General features: G+C 32.4%; 1 protein-coding gene across 1 annotated transcript in view; it reads right to left on the bottom strand.

Annotated features, from left to right (window-relative positions):
• LOC127878773 (multiple epidermal growth factor-like domains protein 11) overlaps positions 1-14,349 on the bottom strand; it is a 30,067-nt gene extending 15,718 nt beyond the window's left edge. The window contains exons 1-9 of the mRNA XM_052425301.1: positions 14,320-14,349; positions 13,921-14,059; positions 12,341-12,475; positions 11,781-11,915; positions 5,950-6,084; positions 5,256-5,386; positions 4,739-4,877; positions 3,159-3,293; positions 2,600-2,734 (exon numbers count right to left, since the gene is read on the bottom strand). Coding sequence (XP_052281261.1) covers positions 2,600-2,734; positions 3,159-3,293; positions 4,739-4,877; positions 5,256-5,386; positions 5,950-6,084; positions 11,781-11,915; positions 12,341-12,475; positions 13,921-14,059; positions 14,320-14,349 — 1,114 coding nt within the window. The remainder of the gene's footprint in view (positions 1-2,599; positions 2,735-3,158; positions 3,294-4,738; positions 4,878-5,255; positions 5,387-5,949; positions 6,085-11,780; positions 11,916-12,340; positions 12,476-13,920; positions 14,060-14,319) is intronic.
• Positions 14,350-18,069: the final 3,720 nt, after the last annotated feature.

Raw genomic sequence — 18,069 nt, 5'->3', positions numbered from 1 at the left:
TCTGTTTTACCTTATCCAGCCGCGAACGAAGTTTGTTATCATTTAAAAACATTTTTATAAATAAATTGCAATTTATAAATTTACAATTCAACCTACGTTTTCAACAATATTATTTGATATATAGTATTCTTTGGTTAATTCATATTTAAGTAACAAAATGTCAATTTCGCTTGGAATCGGGAATATCGAAAGCTTTTGCATATATAACTATATGAACTACAAATTTGATACCGCGAACATTTAAGCTGACAATATCAGCGTATTATGTATTGATGGTCTGATATAAAGTGAATGTATAACGCTTGTGTAGTGCGACAAACAATGACTAACCATACCTTCCCAATATCAAACATTAATAGTTTTACATAATTGCAACATCATCTCTCGGCAAAAGACACGATGCTAGCTGTCAACCTATTCTGCTTCATACTCTAATCAGCAAATCAGCACTCAGGCAGCCGAATATACGCATTTCACATGGAGATGTATACAATCCTAGAACTTATCACATGTCAATAGTAACCTATCTCGACCATTGAAGCACTATAGACAGATTAACCGATTTGTTTTAATTTAGAGAAACGGGTTGTCAAATTTAATTAAAATGCTCTACACATTGTATAGCTAAAAGTAAAGACTTCAACGTTCTCTTGGCCACGAATGTTTTATCAAGAATTAAAGCCCACGCTTTCCGCGAACACGAGGCGTCGTTGTACATGAAGCATAATTTTCACCTGTTTTTTATCAAGACCAATTTTTTCATTAAATTATTTACAATGATTATTTGTTATTATCACATTAAAAAAATTCAATAATGCGTGTCGGATTAAAAAACTGAATAACACGCATTTAATAAATACTTCCATGAAATAATATATTATTTTAACCATTTTAAACATATGGATATAATACTTGATGCAACTACAAAAAGGTTGGTAAATACTACCTTCGGACAGCAAAACTATGCTTAAGCATATATAACTACACGAATGACCTGTCATGTTATTGGATGATTGGATCCCGCGGCCGCGAAGATGTAATGGCTCTGTGTTGGTTTCGCCATTTGAGCCATTTGCATAAATATTGAAAATAAGACAAACTAATTCTGATTGGTGTACAAGATAGTGTCGTCTGTGATACCAATGTGCGATGTTGTGCGGCATTCTTGTGCATTTAATAGGATTATATACATTGAATAGAAATCTCATAATAATTCCATGCTTAACTGAGCATATATAAATCTGATCGACTTAATAAATACAAAGCTGTCAAAATGATACAGCTACAGAAAACATCGTTTAAAAACACAATCCAATGTCTCTAAAGCTTACGCACTTGTGAAATAATTCAGTAAAATAAATAATTGCATGATGTCAAAAACTGTGATTAAACTAAACATATTTATTTGAAATATAAAAAATTATAAGTTATCTTAGTGTTCGTTTTTGCATCACGGCAGACTTCTTTTATCTCAAAGTACATATGCTTTGGATTGTTTGACGATGGCCGGTAATCATTTGTTTGATTATATTACTTCAATTAGCTAATTAACAGACGTGTTTTGAGACAAATATACTCACAGAAATATGTTTATACATGTGACAGAAATATGTTTATACATGTGTTTATTATATTTTTGTATAGCAGACTTCTCGTACATAAGACCATGCGATCTTTGCGTATGGCGGGAAAAAGATCGAGACGATTAGACAACTGTGTTAGGAAATAATTCAATTATTTTCAAATATGTTACTATTTGATTAACTATTTCAAAAGTGAATAATTCTTTGAAATTCAGATTGTAATTAGATATAATTGCTGACAAATAATTTCATTTTATCATAAAACATCGTTTAATAAAAGGAATGACAAAACAATGTAAGTAAATAATACGCATTGTACAAATATGCCAAACTTTGTGAAGAGCGCAAGATAACCGGATACGATATTATTTATTCAGTAACATATATTGTAAAAACGGTGCAATTGCGTCAATCAAGATGCGAATTCTTTATTGCGACAGTTATCATCAAGATGGAAGTAGATTATATAGACGAGTCAATGATATATAGAGGGACAGCTAGCCCCAAATAAGCAATATTAGCATGGATTTGACACGTATTCTTATACACGTGTGGGCGCTCCGTTTTCATATTTATATAGTATCTTATTAGACCAATGCTTCGAAATGTTTTGTTACTTGTGTTAAATGTATGTCGTTTTACAATAATCAATACTTTAAACGTGTCGTGTTTTGCGTAATTTCAAAATCATTTTTCGATTGGCATTGTATTAATTAAGCAAGCGTGTCTTTGTAAGTGAACAGTCTGTACTGTGCAATTATCGTATAACAATTATAACTGTGCATGAGATTTCCAATTATCCACTTAATGCTTAATCCAAATCAATCCCGAAATCACTGAAAATAATATTTGTGTGTTCATAAATATCTTTGAATGAGTACGAACCTAAAGAGGAAATATGTCGTCAATTTTCTATGCGGTCATATGCGGAAGCTTGCTCAGGCTATTTGCATATATGAGATAAATATTTTACGTTCGTTTGTTTGTTTTTTATGTAAATGAAATTTATAACGTACTTTCATTACACGCTCTTCCTATCCACCCGTCTTTACAGCTACCATTTACACATGTACCCGTCACACCGTCGCATGGGCCCTCACGACAATGGCATTCCATGGAACAGTTAACGCTGTAACTTCCGGTTGGGCAGCCTGAAAACAAAAACCTGCAAATTCAGGTAACCTGTGTGGCTAGCATATTGTTTAACAATAGAATAGCATTTCAAAATTACCAGTTATAGCTTAAGTCAAAATCTTGCTTGCAATAACATTGTATGAATTACGCACGCGTGTTTTTGTATGTTCTGTCTTCGAAATGCAGTTGATTAATATAAATTATAACTATATATGTGCATTTTTATTAATATGATCAAAAAATTAATTATTATGATATACATATATTGCTGAACATTTTGTATTTGTTCACATAAATCTTTGCACATAAATGAAATGAAATGATTAATATGTTCTCAGATTTCTAGAGTACTGTATGCGGGTGATACCTTTCTTATTTCCTTTTGTCAGATTTTGTTTCATGTGTATGGCTTTGTTTTATTAACATTAATTTACAACTTACTTTCATTACACACTATTCCTTTCCATCCGCCTTTACAGCCACCATTTCCACATGCACCCGTCACATCGTCGCATGAACTCGCACGGCAATTGCATTGCTTGGAACAGTTTACACTGTAACTTCCGAGTGGGCAGCCTGAAAACGATAACGAGTGGTGTATTCATCATTTGATAGTAAGTACATGTATACAATTTTGTCGTATGTTACAATAACTAGACACTGGATTTCAAATACGTCTAATTACTTGAACGGACATTATTAAAAGATGAGCGTATAAAATGCAAATTGCCTTAATATATAAAATCAAAACCCACTAATAACCAAATTTTGTTTAGATGAGCACTCCTTATTAACGTTATCTTTCAATTTAGTACACACGATGAGTGCAACTGAGCGATTGTGCAATGCATTTACATTGTACTATGAAAATAAGTCAACAGATGTCAAATATTTCTATGTTCGTTCAAGGTTTATTATATATGAATTTAATATTATTTTAATTAAGACATTTTGTATTTTCTATTGATTCTTTAAGAGCATTAATTAGTTTCTTTTTTGATAAACAGTAAATACATTTATTTTTGCAGTGGTTTAGTGACCCAAATTTAATAAATCAATATTTCTTTTTTCTGACACAACCGGTTCATGTGTTGTTTATATAATACTTTCAAACTTAATCATACAGGACAGATTTATACTAAATACGAATAATTATGACAGCGTGTTGACTGCGCGCTTGTTATATGAAATTACTGGAGCAATTACATTCCCATTAAATGCGAGGTTATTCTCAATATACGTGCAATAAACAGTCCGCGTTAAAGTACGTTCTCGCTTGTCGGTAGATCATACTATCAGAAAATATCAAAAGGAACGTATTGGTTATCCCCGTAACCCGTACAAACTGTACTTTGCATGTAGGAGTAAGCCTTTTCTCCGCATTTGTCACGTTTGAAGTAAATTGTTCGTAACGAAGCGATTTTGCCCTAAATTTCATTGAAAAGGCGGCATTCTTTGACCATTTAACACCAAATGAATTTGTTCACCTTAGTGAAAACTTGTTCCGCTAGATACATGCGGTAATCATGTGACATACATGTTGTTTGTATCTGGGGATTAGTTGATTTCCACATGAAGTAAATCAATTGTATTATGGTGAGTCATTGTGCAATCATTTGCAAATTTGCTGAAATCTGATGATTAAAATAAAGATTTATCAATAATTACCTCTAAAATTGATACTGAGAGTTTGAAAAAAAACACATTTCAAGAGACAGTTATAGACTTTCACGGCCGGTTTGAGAAAACTTTATTTAGTAATACAAAATATGTATAAATGTATCATTATTTATAATTCAACGTCTCAAACATGCTTGTTGGACATGTAAACAGGTAAGCTTCCCAAATAGAACAACTGTTTAACTCTATTAAACTGTCTAAATCAGAAATACAAGCAATGCATGTTATATTCAAAACGAAATATGACTTATAATTTGACAAGCGTTTCACCATGTGTATAACCTTAACGTGATTAAACACGTATAATGTACTTAAAATCTGGTGAAAATCTCTAAATTTACCCCAATGTCTGTAGATGTTAATCCTCCAATGAAAGCCACATTTTTTGCTTATGTCGCCCGGACAATTATCACGACACTCTGACTCTAGTGCTTGGGTTGCAGAATTAATCGTATTACCACAAAGGCAATGTGTCCGCCACTAATTGCAAATACATATTAATAGCATGGCGGTGACTACGAATAAGCAATATAACATTGTCTTAATATCGTACTGTTTAAAGGGATCACATCTGTTTCAGTTTTTTATAACTAAATGTATGCAAGCATAGATGACATATTTCTGCCAATCTTCAGATTGAAGACAGTATCAAGGTGAAATACGCGTATGTTATACTTAATACAATCACATTAATAATACAAAGGTTAAAAACAAAATGCACAACAAATAGGGAACAAAACGGGATTAAGCCTAATATAGTTAATTTTCATTGCTAAGGACTTTATTTATATCTTTGGATACCTTTGTGTTAAGTTAATATCTGCGCTATACATTTTCTACGTTAAATATACAACCAACCTCCACTCCGAAAAACTTGTAGTCGCTGCAGCCTTTTGAACACTCGGTTGGTGAGTTCGAATCAGAAAAGTAATCATAATCTGCCAGGACTCGGTTGCCGCTATCTTGATAACAGCCCATATAAATCATACCTGTAAATATATGATTAATGATCCTTAATTTATCAATTAACTCATATGTGTAAAGCAAAATTGACAATATTATGACATATATACTGGAAACATCATTGATTGAAACAGCTAACGCTGTAGCTTTCGGGTGGGTAGCCTGAAAATAAAAACCTTAAAATTCAGGTAACCTGAGTGGCGATTACTTTGTTTTAAAATAAAATAGAATTTCAAAATTACCAGTTATACCTATATTCAAAATCTTGCTTGCAATAGCATTGTATGAATCGAGAACGCGTTTATTTGTAAGTTGTGTCTTCGAAATGCAGTTAATTAATAGAAATGATATATATTTATGTGCATTTCATTAATATGCTCAAATAATTTATCGTATTATATGCATATATTGCTGAACATTTTGTGTTTGTTCACATAAATGTTTGCACATATTTGAAAGTAAAATGGTCAATATATTCTCATATTTCTAGAGTATTATATGCGGGTGCTACCTTTCTTATTTTCTTATATGATGAGGATTTTGTTTTATGCGCATGGTTTTGTTTTATTAACATTAATTGACAACTTACTTTCATTACACGCTTTTCCTTTCCATCCGTCTTTACAGCCACGATTTCCACATGCACCCGTAACACCGTCGCATGGACCCTGGCGGCAATGGCATTGCTTGGAACAGTTAACGCTGTAACTTCCGGGTGGGCAGCCTGAAAACAAAAACCTGCCATTATGCTAAAGGTCCTTCAAAGTTAAAGAATATTCAACGTTAACGTTCACCTGATCATATGTTATAACGTTTTAAATTAATTATAACAACTGTTTAAGAGTAAAAACATATTTCCTAGAGTCAAGTTTGACATACTTAAAACATTGTGGAAAGTTCTGTTCTTGGAGCAGAACAGATCCCATTAAAGGATAGTAAACTACAAAAAAGCAAAAAAGTTTTCTTGGCAAAAAACAACAAATTTATCCTGTCTTGAGCATAGCTGATATTTTTTTCTGTATAACCGTTTAGCTTTTCCGAAAATTGTTGTACGGTGATATAACAAAAAGACAATGAAGTCTGTTGAAAATGCTGTGCACAATGTGTAATTGTTATAAATCGTGGTATAATGCCAAATTATTAACCAGTGACTCATTACTCTTCGGCAATAGTCGACAGGGTGTCCTTTGATTACAGTCCTTTTTGGTGGCATAACCTTCCGTTAATAATCATCTAAAATGTACTTTCTTTTTTATAAGATTATTTATTCAAGTTAATCAAATTGGAGTCCAGCCATTTAGATGATTGTCGAAAAATGTTATTGGACTGGGATTTCAACCCACAATAAGTAGGCTTCACATTACGTTATTATATCTATTACCGTTACAGCTTTAACAGACTCGTCAAAAATTATTGGGTGCGAACGCACCCAACGCATCCCCCATGGCTACGGGTATGAGTAATATTTACACTCCTAAGAGTTAATACCTTATTCTCATAGTATCGGCCGTCCTCATTGTATCGTGTCTTTCAAGAAAACCTTTCAAGAAGTGCTGGACAGTAAATGTTTTTCCATTTTTAGAAGTTTTAATTCATTTGCTGTTTAATAATGACTATTACGACGATCTTTCTAATGTTTTACGGTTTTCAATTGAAAGTAGGTCATGTTTATTCCAGGCCGATATTATGATTACACATAATAATGTTATTTTATTTTTGGTGTATTAGTAGGTTTATCCAATGTTGTATAAGTCGCTTATTTGTAAAAATTTTTCTTTTAAGAAACATGAACAAGTGTTTCGTTTTTCCATTAAGAAACTATTTATAGAAAAAGCACATGCGCATAGTAACAAACCTTAGCAACCAATCAGAAGGGCCGATAATATGAGAAACGGTGAACATGATAATGATTACTACGTGGAGCTTAGTCTCGCCAGTATTTTGGCAAAACATCAGCGATCTTAATGCAGTTTTTGTTGTTATGTCCGATAATTCACATTAATCTATAAATTGACGTATTAAAAATGTATGTTTTTCAATCTTTTCACTTAAAATATTTGGATGTTTTCATTAAGAGAACCGATACTAAGGATACACATGCTAATATGTAGAGGAAATGTATATGTTTTGTAGAATATTTCAATAAAAAAACATGTACTGCGACATTAAGCATTAGCTTAAAATTCCGTGTATTATGTTTAAGTCTTTCTTTTTGCAACGTAACTAATATTTGAGGCTGTATTGTATAAATATATCATAATTGAATTAAGGAAATTATTAATAGATGTTTAATTATAAAGAATATAATGATATCAATATGTGTAACGTAACGAATATTTAGGGCTTCAATGTATAAATATATCAAATTTAAATAATTTAATTTTGGAAATTATTAATAGATGTTTAATTATAAAATATATTGGTATAAATTAAATAATATAATTTTGAATAAAATATTTCCTAAAAAGAATGTAAACGCAAATATGTTTACATTACAACGCACATAGGTTATTGAAGATCGTGACTTACGTGTCAATCAAACAGTTTCCTTAAGGCATATACATAAAAGATGTAAAAAAAATAGATTATTCATTAAACTGCCGTCTGCCCTGCCCCATGTAGATTACTGCAAATTAAATGTCAAAACATCCTGTCAGCAATGGTCCAACGGAACAAGTAATTTAGGCTATATCCGACCATGGGATTCAATCGGTAAAATAGCGATGCAGTCAATCAACAATTAGTACGTGCGGAGGCGAATACTATTGACCAATCAACGGTTAGATAAGAGAATGTTTGTTTACACATCATATACCTAAAATACACACTGTGCTCAATTCACGCCAGACCACTGAACAAGGAGGTCATAATTTCTTGTTGTCGCGGGCGATTCTCGTTAAGGGTCTTGCTGTTATCTTGTATTTTACGAACATTGGAAAACGTTGTGTTAAAATTAAATAAGCACAAATAAATCGCAATGAAAACTGAAATGGACTCGCGTATACTTTATCGTCTATTAAAGACTATGTTTCATTTCTTGCATTGTAAAGCTAAGGATTTGTTCACTCTACTATGCTTATTGCTTTGTATGTCACTGTCGATAATTATACAGATAGATGTGTTGCATATGTAGCTCTATATGTAAAGAAAACACGACATTTCAGTGCGTGCGATCACGGATTTGTTTTATTAGGAAAAAAATATATAGAAGAAATTCGATAAATCGTTCCAGTGTATTAGAGGCATTTTCGCGACCATGCGGATACTTACATTCTAATAATAGACTTCTAGCATTGAAGGGCTTTATGTTCGTATTATTAGCTATGTTCAATGTAAGATTGTATTTTAATGTATTGTTTATGTAAGAAAAAGTCAGTTCCTAATTCGGTATGAATATCCAATAATCAGTTATACTCCGAAGTAAGCTCAAGTGTTGCACTGTGTATGCGAACAGAATGCACATATTTTTCTCGCTCGTTCATACCAACGGTATATTTTAAGACCTTTAGATATATTTCGGACAACGCTAACGTTGGAACGATGTCGCTGATATCACCATAAAGGCGAGACACAACTGGAAGCAGCGATCCCGGTGACTCTAGTATATTGGAAAGCGTTAACGAGATGCTTAAATATGTTCCTTCATTCAAAGACCCATGCGCATATCGTAATAGCTTGTTCTGTTCCATGTGGTAACGCCGAAACGCGTTTTCCTGTTCGCACAGGGCAAAGTTATATCCTGTTACCATAATCCTCGTCAGACTTTAGGATCCGTCCGAGGGGAACTACAAAAGGGCCATGGTCTTTATGATTACCAATTCTACGCCCAAGTTAGCACACCTGATTCTGTTTTACCTTATCCAGCCGCGAACGAAGTTTGTTATCATTTAAAAACATTTTTATAAATAAATTGCAATTTATATATTTACAATTCAACGTACGTTTTCAACAATATTATTTGATATATAGTATTCTTTGGTTGATTCATATTTAAGTAACAAAATGTCAATTTCGCTTGGAATCGGGAATATCGAAAGCTTTTGCATATATAACTATATGAACTACAAATTTGATACCGCGAACATTTAAGCTGACAATATCAGCGTATTATGTATTGATGGTTTGATATAAAGTGAATGTATAACGCTTGTGTAGTGCGACAAACAATGACTAACCATACCTTCCCAATATCAAACATTAATAGTTTTACATAATTGCAACATCATCTCTCGGCAAAAGACACGATGCTAGCTGTCAACCTATTCTGCTTCATACTCTAATCAGCAAATCAGCACTCAGGCAGCCGAAAATACGCATTTCACATGGAGATGTATACAATCCTAGAACTTATCACATGTCAATAGTAACCTATCTCGACCATTGAAGCACTGTAGACAGATTAACCGATTTGTTTTAATTTAGAGAAACGGGTTGTCAAATTTAATTAAAATGCTCTACACATTGTATAGCTAAAAGTAAAGACTTCAACGTTCTCTTGGCCACGAATGTTTAATCAAGAATTAAAGCCCACGCTTTCCGCGAACACGAGGCGTCGTTGTACATGAAGCATAATTTTCACCTGTTTTTTATCAAGACAAATTTTTACATTAAATTATTTACAATGATTATTTGTTATTATCACATTAAAAAAATTCAATAATGCGTGTCGGATTAAAAAACTGAATAACACGCATTTAATAAATACTTCCATGAAATAATATATTATTTTAACCATTTTAAACATATGGATATAATACTTGATGCAACTACAAAAAGGTTGGTAAATACTACCTTCGGACAGCAAAACTATGCTTAAGCATATATAACTACACGACTGACCTGTCATGTTATTGGATGATTGGATCCCGCGGCCGCGAAGATGTAATGGCTCTGTGTTGGTTTCGCCATTTGAGCCATTTGCATAAATATTGAAAATAAGACAAACTAATTCTGATTGGTGTACAAGATAGTGTCGTCTGCGATACCAATGTGCGATGTTGTGCGGCATTCTTGTGCATTTAATAGGATTATATACATTGAATAGAAATCTCATAATAATTCCATGCTTAACTGAGCATATATAAATCTGATCGACTTAATAAATACAAAGCTGTCAAAATGATACAGCTACAGAAAACATCGTTTAAAAACACAATCCAATGTCTCTAAAGCTTACGCACTTGTGAAATAATTCAGTAAAATAAATAATTGCATGATGTCAAAAACTGTGATTAAACTAAACATATTTATTTGAAATATAAAAAATTATAAGTTATCTTAGTGTTCGTTTTTGCATCACGGCAGACTTCTTTTATCTCAAAGTACATATGCTTTGGATTGTTTGACGATGGCCGGTAATCATTTGTTTGATTATATTACTTCAATTAGCTAATTAACAGACGTGTTTTGAGTCAAATATACTCACAGAAATATGTTTATACATGTGTTTATTATATTTTTGTATAGCAGACTTCTCGTACATAAGACCATGCGATCTTTGCGTATGGCGGGAAAAAGATCGAGACGATTAGACAACTGTGTTAGGAAATAATTCAATTATTTTCAAATATGTTACTATTTGATTAACTATTTCAAAAGTGAATAATTCTTTGAAATTCAGATTGTAATTAGATATAATTGCTGACAAATAATTTCATTTTATCATAAAACATCGTTCAATAAAAGGAATGACAAAACAATGTAAGTAAATAATACGCATTGTACAAATATGCCAAACTTTGTGAAGAGCGCAAGATAACCGGATACGATATTATTTATTCAGTAACATATATTGTAAAAACGGTGCAATTGCGTCAATCAAGATGCGAATTCTTTATTGCGACAGTTATCATCACGATGGAAGTAGATTATATAGACGAGTCAATGATATATAGAGGGACAGCTAGCCCCAAATAAGCAATATTAGCATGGATTTGACACGTATTCTTATACACGTGTGGGCGCTCCGTTTTCATATTTATATAGTATCTTATTAGACCAATGCTTCGAAATGTTTTGTTACTTGTGTTAAATGTATGTCGTTTTACAATAATCAATACTTTAAACGTGTCGTGTTTTGCGTAATTTCAAAATCATTTTTCGATGGCATTGTATTAATTAAGCAAGCGTGTCTTTGTAAGTGAACAGTCTGTACTGTGCAATTATCGTATAACAATTATAACTGTGCATGAGATTTCCAATTATCCACTTAATGCTTAATCCAAATCAATCCCGAAATCACTGAAAATAATATTTGTGTGTTCATAAATATCTTTGAATGAGTACGAACCTAAAGAGGAAATATGTCGTCAATTTTCTATACGGTCATATGCGGAAGCCTGCTCAGGCTAATTGCATATATGAGATAAATATTTTACGTTCGTTTGTTTGTTTTTTATGTAAATGAAATTTATAACGTACTTTCATTACACGCTCTTCCTATCCACCCGTCTTTACAGCTACCATTTACACATGTACCCGTCACACCGTCGCATGGACCCTCACGACAATGGCATTCCATGGAACAGTTAACGCTGTAACTTCCGGTTGGGCAGCCTGAAAACAAAAACCTGCAAATTCAGGTAACCTGTGTGGCTAGCATATTGTTTAACAATAGAATAGCATTTCAAAATTACCAGTTATAGCTTAAGTCAAAATCTTGCTTGCAATAACATTGTATGAATTACGCACGCGTGTTTTTGTATGTTCTGTCTTCGAAATGCAGTTGATTAATATAAATTATAACTATATATGTGCATTTTTATTAATATGATCAAAAAATTAATTATTATGATATACATATATTGCTGAACATTTTGTATTTGTTCACATAAATCTTTGCACATAAATGAAATGAAATGATTAATATGTTCTCAGATTTCTAGAGTACTGTATGCGGGTGATACCTTTCTTATTTCCTTTTGTCAGATTTTTGTTTCATGTGTATGGCTTTGTTTTATTAACATTAATTTACAACTTACTTTCATTACACACTATTCCTTTCCATCCGCCTTTACAGCCACCATTTCCACATGCACCCGTCACATCGTCGCATGAACTCGCACGGCAATTGCATTGCTTGGAACAGTTTACACTGTAACTTCCGAGTGGGCAGCCTGGAAACGATAACGAGTGGTGTATTCATCATTTGATAGTAAGTACATGTATACAATTTTGTCGTATGTTACAATAACTAGACACTGGATTTCAAATACGTCTAATTACTTGAACGGACATTATTAAAAGATGAGCGTATAAAATGCAAATTGCCTTAATATATAAAATCAAAACCCACTAATAACCAAATTTTGTTTAGATGAGCACTCCTTATTAACGTTATCTTTCAATTTAGTACACACGATGAGTGCAACTGAGCGATTGTGCAATGCATTTACATTGTACTATGAAAATAAGTCAACAGATGTCAAATATTTCTATGTTCGTTCAAGGTTTATTATATATGAATTTAATATTATTTTAATTAAGACATTTTGTATTTTCTATTGATTCTTTAAGAGCATTAATTAGTTTCTTTTTTGATAAACAGTAAATACATTTATTTTTGCAGTGGTTTAGTGACCCAAATTTAATAAATCAATATTTCTTTTTTCTGACACAACCGGTTCATGTGTTGTTTATATAATACTTTCAAACTTAATCATACAGGACAGATTTATACTAAATACGAATAATTATGACAGCGTGTTGACTGCGCGCTTGTTATATGAAATTACTGGAGCAATTACATTCCCATTAAATGCGAGGTTATTCTCAATATACGTGCAATAAACAGTCCGCGTTAAAGTACGTTCTCGCTTGTCGGTAGATCATACTATCAGAAAATATCAAAAGGAACGTATTGGTTATCCCCGTAACCCGTACAAACTGTACTTTGCATGTAGGAGTAAGCCTTTTCTCCGCATTTGTCACGTTTGAAGTAAATTGTTCGTAACGAAGCGATTTTGCCCTAAATTTCATTGAAAAGGCGGCATTCTTTGACCATTTAACACCAAATGAATTTGTTCACCTTAGTGAAAACTTGTTCCGCTAGATACATGCGGTAATCATGTGACATACATGTTGTTTGTATCTGGGGATTAGTTGATTTCCACATGAAGTAAATCAATTGTATTATGGTGAGTCATTGTGCAATCATTTGCAAATTTGCTGAAATCTGATGATTAAAATAAAGATTTATCAATAATTACCTCTAAAATTGATACTGAGAGTTTGAAAAAAAACACATTTCAAGAGACAGTTATAGACTTTCACGGCCGGTTTGAGAAAACTTTATTTAGTAATACAAAATATGTATAAATGTATCATTATTTATAATTCAACGTCTCAAACATGCTTGTTGGACATGTAAACAGGTAAGCTTCCCAAATAGAACAACTGTTTAACTCTATTAAACTGTCTAAATCAGAAATACAAGCAATGCATGTTATATTCAAAACGAAATATGACTTATAATTTGACAAGCGTTTCACCATGTGTATAACCTTAACGTGATTAAACACGTATAATGTACTTAAAATCTGGTGAAAATCTCTAAATTTACCCCAATGTCTGTAGATGTTAATCCTCCAATGAAAGCCACATTTTTTGCTTATGTCGCCCGGACAATTATCACGACACTCTGACTCTAGTGCTTGGGTTGCAGAATTAATCGTATTACCACAAAGGCAATGTGTCCGCCACTAATTGCAAATACATATTAATAGCATGGCGGTGACTACGAATAAGCAATATAACATTGTCTTAATATCGTACTGTTTAAAGGGATCACATCTGTTTCAGTTTTTTATAACTAAATGTATGCAAGCATAGATGACATATTTCTGCCAATCTTCAGATTGAAGACAGTATCAAGGTGAAATACGCGTATGTTATACTTAATACAATCACATTAATAATACAAAGGTTAAAAACAAAATGCACAACAAATAGGGAACAAAACGGGATTAAGCCTAATATAGTTAATTTTCATTGCTAAGGACTTTATTTATATCTTTGGATACCTTTGTGTTAAGTTAATATCTGCGCTATACATTTTCTACGTTAAATATACAACCAACCTCCACTCCGAAAAACTTGTAGTCGCTGCAGCCTTTTGAACACTCGGTTGGTGAGTTCGAATCAGAAAAGTAATCATAATCTGCCAGGACTCGGTTGCCGCTATCTTGATAACAGCCCATATAAATCATACCTGTAAATATATGATTAATGATCCTTAATTTATCAATTAACTCATATGTGTAAAGCAAAATTGACAATATTATGACATATATACTGGAAACATCATTGATTGAAACAGCTAACGCTGTAGCTTTCGGGTGGGTAGCCTGAAAATAAAAACCTTAAAATTCAGGTAACCTGAGTGGCGATTACTTTGTTTTAAAATAAAATAGAATTTCAAAATTACCAGTTATACCTATATTCAAAATCTTGCTTGCAATAGCATTGTATGAATCGAGAACGCGTTTATTTGTAAGTTGTGTCTTCGAAATGCAGTTAATTAATAGAAATGATATATATTTATGTGCATTTCATTAATATGCTCAAATAATTTATCGTATTATATGCATATATTGCTGAACATTTTGTGTTTGTTCACATAAATGTTTGCACATATTTGAAAGTAAAATGGTCAATATATTCTCATATTTCTAGAGTATTATATGCGGGTGCTACCTTTCTTATTTTCTTATATGATGAGGATTTTGTTTTATGCGCATGGTTTTGTTTTATTAACATTAATTGACAACTTACTTTCATTACACGCTTTTCCTTTCCATCCGTCTTTACAGCCACGATTTCCACATGCACCCGTAACACCGTCGCATGGACCCTGGCGGCAATGGCATTGCTTGGAACAGTTAACGCTGTAACTTCCGGGTGGGCAGCCTGAAAACAAAAACCTGCCATTATGCTAAAGGTCCTTCAAAGTTAAAGAATATTCAACGTTAACGTTCACCTGATCATATGTTATAACGTTTTAAATTAATTATAACAACTGTTTAAGAGTAAAAACATATTTCCTAGAGTCAAGTTTGACATACTTAAAACATTGTGGAAAGTTCTGTTCTTGGAGCAGAACAGATCCCATTAAAGGATAGTAAACTACAAAAAAGCAAAAAAGTTTTCTTGGCAAAAAACAACAAATTTATCCTGTCTTGAGCATAGCTGATATTTTTTTCTGTATAACCGTTTAGCTTTTCCGAAAATTGTTGTACGGTGATATAACAAAAAGACAATGAAGTCTGTTGAAAATGCTGTGCACAATGTGTAATTGTTATAAATCGTGGTATAATGCCAAATTATTAACCAGTGACTCATTACTCTTCGGCAATAGTCGACAGGGTGTCCTTTGATTACAGTCCTTTTTGGTGGCATAACCTTCCGTTAATAATCATCTAAAATGTACTTTCTTTTTTATAAGATTATTTATTCAAGTTAATCAAATTGGAGTCCAGCCATTTAGATGATTGTCGAAAAATGTTATTGGACTGGGATTTCAACCCACAATAAGTAGGCTTCACATTACGTTATTATATCTATTACCGTTACAGCTTTAACAGACTCGTCAAAAATTATTGGGTGCGAACGCACCCAACGCATCCCCCATGGCTACGGGTATGAGTAATATTTACACTCCTAAGAGTTAATACCTTATTCTCATAGTATCGGCCGTCCTCATTGTATCGTGTCTTTCAAGAAAACCTTTCAAGAAGTGCTGGACAGTAAATGTTTTTCCATTTTTAGAAGTTTTAATTCATTTGCTGTTTAATAATGACTATTACGACGATCTTTCTAATGTTTTACGGTTTTCAATTGAAAGTAGGTCATGTTTATTCCAGGCCGATATTATGATTACACATAATAATGTTATTTTATTTTTGGTGTATTAGTAGGTTTATCCAATGTTGTATAAGTCGCTTATTTGTAAAAATTTTTCTTTTAAGAAACATGAACAAGTGTTTCGTTTTTCCATTAAGAAACTATTTATAGAAAAAGCACATGCGCATAGTAACAAACCTTAGCAACCAATCAGAAGGGCCGATAATATGAGAAACGGTGAACATGATAATGATTACTACGTGGAGCTTAGTCTCGCCAGTATTTTGGCAAAACATCAGCGATCTTAATGCAGTTTTTGTTGTTATGTCCGATAATTCACATTAATCTATAAATTGACGTATTAAAAATGTATGTTTTTCAATCTTTTCACTTAAAATATTTGGATGTTTTCATTAAGAGAACCGATACTAAGGATACACATGCTAATATGTAGAGGAAATGTATATGTTTTGTAGAATATTTCAATAAAAAAACATGTACTGCGACATTAAGCATTAGCTTAAAATTCCGTGTATTATGTTTAAGTCTTTCTTTTTGCAACGTAACTAATATTTGAGGCTGTATTGTATAAATATATCATAATTGAATTAAGGAAATTATTAATAGATGTTTAATTATAAAGAATATAATGATATCAATATGTGTAACGTAACGAATATTTAGGGCTTCAATGTATAAATATATCAAATTTAAATAATTTAATTTTGGAAATTATTAATAGATGTTTAATTATAAAATATATTGGTATAAATTAAATAATATAATTTTGAATAAAATATTTCCTAAAAAGAATGTAAACGCAAATATGTTTACATTACAACGCACATAGGTTATTGAAGATCGTGACTTACGTGTCAATCAAACAGTTTCCTTAAGGCATATACATAAAAGATGTAAAAAAAATAGATTATTCATTAAACTGCCGTCTGCCCTGCCCCATGTAGATTACTGCAAATTAAATGTCAAAACATCCTGTCAGCAATGGTCCAACGGAACAAGTAATTTAGGCTATATCCGACCATGGGATTCAATCGGTAAAATAGCGATGCAGTCAATCAACAATTAGTACGTGCGGAGGCGAATACTATTGACCAATCAACGGTTAGATAAGAGAATGTTTGTTTACACATCATATACCTAAAATACACACTGTGCTCAATTCACGCCAGACCACTGAACAAGGAGGTCATAATTTCTTGTTGTCGCGGGCGATTCTCGTTAAGGGTCTTGCTGTTATCTTGTATTTTACGAACATTGGAAAACGTTGTGTTAAAATTAAATAAGCACAAATAAATCGCAATGAAAACTGAAATGGACTCGCGTATACTTTATCGTCTATTAAAGACTATGTTTCATTTCTTGCATTGTAAAGCTAAGGATTTGTTCACTCTACTATGCTTATTGCTTTGTATGTCACTGTCGATAATTATACAGATAGATGTGTTGCATATGTAGCTCTATATGTAAAGAAAACACGACATTTCAGTGCGTGCGATCACGGATTTGTTTTATTAGGAAAAAAATATATAGAAGAAATTCGATAAATCGTTCCAGTGTATTAGAGGCATTTTCGCGACCATGCGGATACTTACATTCTAATAATAGACTTCTAGCATTGAAGGGCTTTATGTTCGTATTATTAGCTATGTTCAATGTAAGATTGTATTTTAATGTATTGTTTATGTAAGAAAAAGTCAGTTCCTAATTCGGTATGAATATCCAATAATCAGTTATACTCCGAAGTAAGCTCAAGTGTTGCACTGTGTATGCGAACAGAATGCACATATTTTTCTCGCTCGTTCATACCAACGGTATATTTTAAGACCTTTAGATATATTTCGGACAACGC

This window comes from Dreissena polymorpha, chromosome 4, assembly GCF_020536995.1.
Source record: "Dreissena polymorpha isolate Duluth1 chromosome 4, UMN_Dpol_1.0, whole genome shotgun sequence".
In the NCBI taxonomy this organism is placed as follows: domain Eukaryota; kingdom Metazoa; phylum Mollusca; class Bivalvia; order Myida; family Dreissenidae; genus Dreissena; species Dreissena polymorpha.
Note: the sequence above shows the minus strand (reverse complement) of the source record. Positions and strands in the feature narration are given on the sequence as shown.